Source organism: Cannabis sativa, chromosome 9 (assembly GCF_029168945.1).
Source record: "Cannabis sativa cultivar Pink pepper isolate KNU-18-1 chromosome 9, ASM2916894v1, whole genome shotgun sequence".
Taxonomy (NCBI): domain Eukaryota; kingdom Viridiplantae; phylum Streptophyta; class Magnoliopsida; order Rosales; family Cannabaceae; genus Cannabis; species Cannabis sativa.
This window is the reverse complement of record NC_083609.1, coordinates 7183185-7191885: the sequence shown is the minus strand read 5'-3', so window position 1 is coordinate 7191885 and position 8701 is coordinate 7183185. Positions and strand designations below refer to the sequence as shown.

The 8701-nt window shown below is 27.8% G+C and overlaps 1 protein-coding gene across 1 annotated transcript; it reads right to left on the bottom strand.

Moving 5' to 3' along the window:
- Positions 1–7682: 7682 nt before the first annotated feature.
- Positions 7683–8388, bottom strand: LOC115723046 (monothiol glutaredoxin-S10). The gene has a single exon (XM_030652449.2). It carries the CDS (start codon positions 8208–8210, stop codon positions 7899–7901), a length of 312 nt encoding a protein of 103 aa, XP_030508309.1. The 5' UTR covers positions 8211–8388; the 3' UTR covers positions 7683–7898.
- Between the last annotated feature and the right edge of the window lie 313 nt (positions 8389–8701).

Sequence of the window (8701 nt, the reverse complement as noted above, 5' to 3'; positions counted from 1 at the left end):
GAAATTTTATTATAATTGTTATAAATATTAATAATTATGTGAATATCCAAATCTTTTATTTATTACCATTAATTGTAATCAATATTCCTCTTTTTCTTAGTTTCCCTTTTTCTTAGTTTCTTAATATCTCACTCTTGTATTTGTATAAATAGGGGTTCACCCCATTGGAATAAACAACTCAGAAATTCTCATTCACTTTCTCTTTCTCTCTTCATCTTCTTCTTCTTTCTTCTCATCTACTTTATATAATTTTATATTATTTTATAACACGTTATCAGCACGAGTCTCTGCCCAAGCTTCAAGCATGAGTCTCTGCCCAAGTCCCAATGTAAGTATTTTGTTAAAGTTCTTGAATTGTTTCAAAGTCACGATACACTAAATATATATTTATATATATACTTATCTGACTGAAACAATTTCAAGAATCCCTTTTCTTTTATCTATATATCTATATATTATATATGTATGTATATGTTTTTATATATTTACTATTGATTTCATATATATATATACATATTATATTCTTATCATTCATAATATTTACAATGTATGTTTGCCTATGATATTATAGAGAAAATCTATATAAATTATACATATATCCTGAAGATTATGTATCCTCGATAAAATATTGCATATATCTTAAAGATTATGCATCATCGATAAAATATTGCATATATCCTGAAGATTATGCATCCTCGATAAAATATTGCATATATCCTGATGATTATGCGTCCTCAATAAAATCTTGCATATATCCTGAAGATTATGCAAACGTAATATTCATTATATAGTTGATGGATATATAATGAAAGAGATGAATACATATTTATATATATGTTCTTGTATTCTTTGAGGACAATGAAAAGTAATCTAATATCGATATAGATTTTGACAAACATTTCCTGAAGTAAATGTTTTATATTTGTCAAAAAAAAAAAATGATTGTATTTATGTGAATACAACTAAAGAATCATTAAAAATGATTATTATTGATGCAATTTTATAGTGGGTTTTGAATACCTAAACAGAATGTTAAGAAAATTGCATTGAAACATCAAAGTATAAGAATAACAATGAGCATGACTAATGTTATTTAAATACATGAGGCGTGTATTTATTGTTCATCATTCCCTGCAGAGAATGATACGAATTGAATTCAACTACTTTTAAAGATTGTTTGTATTAGTCATGTTACTATACATTGTTATTACTTGCAATGTTGGAAATTATTGCATGTGACATATATTAAAGATCAAATTTTGCATACATCTTGGAGATTATGCAAAAATTGTATTCATATATTCTTTGAAATATTGTTAAAGAAATTGTTGAGTAATTTCTTTTTATATATGAACAAGTAATAAATTTTTAAGAAATTTATAATAACGTTCTACTTGTTCAACGTCATTCCCCGAAGTGAATGTAATGATTTTAAACAATCGATGGCATTATTTACTCAAATATTTCCAGAAGAAAGTGGAAACAACCAAAAGATGAGATACCACACACAATCAAAGTGTATAAAATCTATATATCATGTGTGGAATTGAATAATAGTGGTTGCGTACCTGTAGTACGGACACAGTTATAATCAAGATAAAAGTATACTTGATTATTTAATAGAATGTGAATTGTACAAACTTATTGTACATTTAGAATATTTAAATATCATTACCTTAAGAGAATGAATAGGCATGAAATTTTATTTCAAAGAATATAGATTTCACATATATTGGTAATGCCATAAGCAAATTAATATATACATATTTTATTATTTCTTGAAATCAATAGTTTCAAACTATTGTTGGTACATGATATGTAAATATATAGTTACTATATAATTCAGTTTGTATATTCCCAAAAGTGGATATATAATTTGCTAATATTTGTTAGTGATCCAATATAATCAAAGTGATAAAGAATCACAAAATGATTAGTTGAAAAGCTTCCTGAAGAAGTCTTACATACAATTGCTACTTTGAGTAGTAAAATGTCTTTGTATGTACCTAGATGTGTAACTTTTATCTAGTTATGAAAGTGATAATAAATAACTTATTATATGTACTTGTTGTACATTTAAATATATAATATATCAAGTCATGATAATTAGACTGATGAATAGTCTATTAATAAATTAGACGACTTGTTAAAAAGATATCAGGAAAAATGAATGATATATTATGGTTATATCTATTTGAAAATTACAATAACATGATGAAGTTGTCATGTATCTTTTAAATTATACACATCATTGAATTGATGATAGTGATTCCTGAAGAGTGTATATGTTTTGGAGAATAATATAATTATATTATTCGTGTATATAAAAATGAAACTTGTAATGATTATGTTGTAATGAATTTACATTACATTTTGAAAGTTTCATTGAAATACAAATTATAGTGAACCTGAAGTTCATGAATTGAATTTTTTTGACATGATCAATCATATGCAATAAATTGTCAAAGAATTTGACTAAATTTTGTTGAAGAACTAGAAGATTCTTCTCATTGTTAATTTATAAGGCTCAAAAGAAGAATGTGCATATATTTGCACATAGAAAATATTTAAATTATATTTCCTTAACAATCTTGAGCTATTGTTAGATTTTTTATTGCATAGTTTCTTATCGATGTGATAAGATTATATAATCATGCATTTACAAAATGTGTAAATTTATGTATTTCTAATTATACACGTATGACTCATTCTTAGAAATGAATTAAGTTCATAAGGATTGAACTTGAAACTGAAGTTTATTGAACCTGAAGTTCAATGTCATATAGTATATATGAGTTTAAACAAATATTGATTCATTGTGATATACTGAAATCCCTACAGGTATATTAATATTATTAGATATCACAATTTTTGAAAATTCTCTCGATCAGGGGGAGAGAAGCAGTTGGGATCGATGATAATTTTTGAAAAATGATCCTTGCACAAAGTATATAAGAACGATATAGTTCAAAATGATATATACCAACTGCAAATCAATATTACTCAAAGTTGAGATAGAATGAGTTGAAAACGCCTGAAGCGTAAATGAACAATATAGAAATTATTATTAAATGTTCATTTGATTTGCCCTGAAGTTGTTAAATCTAGAGGTACTCATGGAGATACCTTAATGTTATAAAGTATTAAAATGATAACCGTGATGAAAACGGTACTCGAAGAGACTCCCAAGAGAAGTTAGACATAACACATTTAATCATAATTGAATCCCTGAAATAATTCGTTATAGGTACCTATAAATGATAAACATATTTGAAAATATGTAATTTAAAGAGATCTCTATAAGTTATGTCAATATGGGAGGAAATTATCATTTATTGAAATTTTTGTCGACAATAAATATTGAATGTGTGCATATGCAATAAACTAACATGAGATAGCAAGGATCATTGTATTAGATGTGTCGAGAATTATCGACATACATTTTGTTTTTGGCCAAAATATTATGACGCAGTCCAGGCAAATTTACTCACATAAAGTGAAGTAAGACCTGTAGGGTGTGCAAATAAATATTTCTAATGAGAAATTTGCATATATGTATTTGTACATAATGAATTGTTGTACAAAGTTTGCATAGACATGAGATTGATTGAAGTAAGGCTTAAATATTGAGAAAATATAATCATAATTTGATTATAGCCTGGAATATATATTATGAGGATTTACAAGCGTCACATAAATGTTGCAACAAAAGGTTATTTATTTGGAGCTCCTAATATAGTGAGAATTTGAAATAAGCCTTATCTAAAAATTCTAGAAGAATTTAATACATGTCTTAAGTGATATAAATTCAAAGTCGCGCGCACTATATGACAAAGATCTTTGTATGAAATAAAGACATGTAAGTAAATTATTATTTGAAAAATACCTATGGTTGTCTATGCAATATAAATACGTAAATTATACGTTGTGATAGACTCTTGAAGAGTTTTTGATTAATTGAATAACAAACTTTTATTTCTTTTGTATTTCGAAAAATATTAATGTATAAAGTTTGTTCATTAGTATTGAAGTCCTGAAGTACTTCATATGTATCAAGAATTATAGATATATGATCTTTTGATATGGAAATTAAGATCATACAACAAGATGGAACAAATATATGGTCTTGGAATACCATCATTGTTACAAACAAAAATTTATATTATCATTAATGTGTTATGTTCATATCTACTTGAAATGTTAAATTTTAGTATGAACAAGATTGTATATACACATGAATGATACAATTAGTTGGATAAAGATTAATGTTCCACGAACCCCTCATCTATAATTTAGAAGTCCATACATACTCTGGAAAAGTCATAGAAAATATATGATCAAAGATTATATATGGTGATATTTTAAAAGTGATAACAATAATCTCATGAGATCTATTATCACCAAAAGAATTATGGATCATATGTGCATGAGGGGGAGACATATTTATGTTGCACTCTTTTTCCCTTAGTTCAGGTTTTGTCCCACTGGGTTTTCCTGGCAAGGTTTTTAATGAGGCAACTTACAAATAGTTATGAATATGAAATATATATTGTACTCTTTTCCCTAGCTCAGATTTTGTCCCACTGGGTTTTTCTGGCAAGGTTTTTAACGAGGCAACTATAAATCATGTTAACATACTTGCATTTTATGAAGCAAGTAGAGAATGTGTGTGAGTGAGATCATTGACATAGCATATTCGGGAAACATATGGATTGCACTCAATAAAGAAGTATCAACCCAAGCAATTCTCTATGGATAATACTGCTTGCATCGCTCAACTAAAAGGATGGTACATTGAGGGAGATAGAGTTAGAACACATTTCACCAAATTCTTCTTTATACGCTTCAAGAAAATACATATTGGTGTTCAACATATTCAATCAAGTGTCAATCTTACAAACTTATTCACAAAGTTATTACCAACATCAACATTTGAGAAGACGGCAGATAAGATCGAAATTCGTCGATTAGAAGATCTCCACAAATGCCTAAATGAGGGGGAGTTAGTTTACACTATACTCTTTTTCCTTTGATCAAGTTTTCAGCAAGATTTTTAATAAGGCAGTTATTATGGACATCCAAGGGGGAGTGTTATAAATATTAATAATTATGTGAATATCCAAATCTTTTATTTATTACCATTAATTGTAATCAATATTCCTCTTTTTCTTAGTTTCCCTTTTTCTTAGTTTCTTAATATCTCACTCTTGTATTTGTATAAATAGGGGTTCACCCCATTGGAATAAACAACTCAGAAATTCTCATTCACTTTCTCTTTCTCTCTTCATCTTCTTCTTCTTTCTTCTCATCTACTTTATATAATTTTATATTATTTTATAACAATAATCAATATATTGAATTAAAATTACTTAAAATAATCCAATTTAGCTATTATGACATAATTATTCCTATTTTAATTTCCAAAAGACAACTTGTGAAACTTCCAAAAATTGTATCCTTTTAAGTTACCATAAAAACATTTATAATGATACCTTCCTATACCACATAGATTACAAACCAAATTTCATAAAATTTGACTTCCCAAATATATCTGAACACAATAAATTCGCATTTGACAAGATACCTCCTTTTATTACAATATCTTCGTATTTATTATTCTTTAAATTACTTGGTTAATTTTAAATAATAATATTAGAATCTGAATATTAAATTCCACCATTTTCCCTTTTTGCTAATAATTCTTAAAAATATGAACCAACTATAGCTAAAAGCTATTATCGTTTAAACTTAATCCTCCTTAAACCTTATTTCACTTGAAAATATTTTTAAAATATCATTTTAAAATTTTCTTTACACCATACCTTAACTTAAATAACCCTTATATTCCAACTAGTAAAATATGTCTAGTGCATAACTTGTTTATTTTGTAATTTTATTGTGCCAACATTTTATTATACTTTCAATACAAGAAGCCGTGAAAATTTTAAACAAACTACCCTAAATAATTAGGGGACAGCCATATAATAGGCGCTATAGCCTTGTAAGGCGCCAAAGCCATAAAAATGGCGCAAATATCGAACAAACCAATAACAAACATATTACAATATATCCCATTATAACAATTCAACTTTACAGAAACAAGAAATTTTCGGACAATAAATTCTTTGAAGAAAACTTCATAGTTTCATCCGTACTCTTTCCTCTTACAACAATCAAAACAAGATTATACAAGAAAATAATAAAAATAAAAACAGAATATACAAAATTTAAAATGCAAAAGAAAAAATTGATGGTACATCTTATAAGAAAACAACACCATATAAAACTTTAAAGATTTTCTTCATATATTTTGACATTGATTAGAACAGAACAAACTTACACTATTTCATTGATGAAAAAATAACAAAAAGACTAAAGAGAACTTAACTCTAATCTTATTAAAGAGAGAACAAAATAAAAGAATGCCCGTTTTAACCTTACCTCTGGTACTGAGAAGAAGATATCTGTCCTAGTATTTTATATATTTTGATAGAATTGAGAATTAAAACATCACCAATTTAAAACAGGACAACAATTTATTTTATAACTGGCACTGCCATACCTATTGGAAATATACTTGAGGCAATCCCATATGGCCTGACCACCCATGGAAAATCCCATCACATAAAATTTGGATCCAAGTGCCAACTGATCAACAAGATTTTCTACATCTAAAGCCAGACTCTTTACTGTGCGATTAGGATCCGGGTCACTTTCTCCATAGCCTGGCCTGTCAAATCCCACCACATAAATCTGTAGCCCTTCAATCCACCCTAATATATATTTATATATACTGAAAACTAAAATCTTCTTGTAATTGTTTTTGATTTCTCTTATTAGAGAAATAGAAAGAAAACAAAACTAACAATCTAAAAATAATAAAAATGGATATTTGAGAGATTTGAGGTGAAAAAATATTTATTTTCATTATAATTTAGTAGTTAATCACTTAATCTTTTTATCATACTTTACAATAATATACATGCCCATAGGATTTTAATCCAACAAAGTACTACTACTAGTGTATGCAATATTATGTGATTTATGTGTAAAAGTTTCATGTTAGGTTTTTGAGCTCCACAAGTACCCCAAAGGGCAAAGGCCATGAATACAAAAATATATGGAGTGATGGAACAACACTATAAATGAGAATATATGTATCAAATTATATATGTACATAAATATAGCTCTTCGATAAAAATTTGATCCCACTTCTTTGCCTCATCAAGAATATATCCATTTTTATTGAGGTGACCTTTGAAAATATAGAGCATATATATGACACGTAGTAGTTGCAGAATTTTCAGCCATTTATTCCAAAACGTTATGTGATTGCATACGTACGTACCTTAGAATCTTCACAAAGGTCCCTCAATATATATATATTGTGGATATATATATAGATATATATATATATAACTTTGTTTAATTATCAATACATATGTCACAACTTTATGTCAAAATATTAAACTACTTTTTGGTGCACCACCCAAAAATAATACTTTTAAAATTTAATAATATTTACATGCACTTTCTCTAAGTATTAATTTATTGAATTATACCATAACACTTTGTTATTTTGGAGCTTATAATTAATTATAACAATGCCAACACAAGTTTATATATGAGTAATACTAGTATATATATTTATAGCTAGCATACGTACATAAAATATATATACATTTTTAGACTCTTATATAAATATATATATTCATTTCTGCACAAAATGTAGTGACATGTCCTAATTAAAGCCGCCTTTCTTCGATCACAAAAATGAAGAAGATCATCAAAAAGATGATGAAATCAAGATTGAAGATCAAAGTTAATTAATCTAATAAACTACAAGCCTTATTACATTAACATAACACATATAAATATATAATTAATTATATATATAATCAAAGCCAAATAGCACCAGCGTCCTTGAGCAACTTCTTGAGAGAGCCATTGAGGTGAAGGGTCATGACGGTGTTGGCTGAGCCGACGAACTTGCCGCCGATGAAGACGGCTGGGACGGAGGGATTGCAGCCGAGGCGCATGAGGGCCCACTCCATGTCCTTGCCTCTCGAATAGTCCTCGTCAAGCTCGTATATTGCTGGGCTCACTCCTTGCTCGTAGAACAATCTCTTTATTGCATGGGACATGCAACACGAGCTCTTGCTGAATATCACTACTGCCTTCTGCGATGCCAATTTCCCCACTAGATCCATATATATTATAATATAATGCTTTTGTTTATATTAATAAGCCAAAAAGTGGTGAAAGAGATATATAATGTAGTAGAGAGGAAGCTAGTTTTGCTATATGGGGAAATTAGTAATATTATAGTGATTTTGGTTTTGGTTGTTGAGATGAAATTGGACTTGTTATGAGATTTATATATATAGAGAGGATGAAAGGATAAACATTATATATTATAATATATGTATATCTTTTTGTTTTGTTTTCTTCATTTCTTTGTTAATAAAAATAAGAATAAAAGGAATGGATTGGAAAAGTTGAAAGGTTCGTTTAGATTGATTCCCAAAAATGCCCTAATTGATTTTGGAGGTGTGGAGCTTATGCTATAGGAAGCAAGCTTTAGATTTTATTTTATTACTTTTTTCTTTGTGCTATCATATGAGTCATATAGAGAATCTCTTATGTATGAGAAGAGAGTAGATAAGGCCCCAAAACGTATTTTTGCCGAAAGTTGGATTGT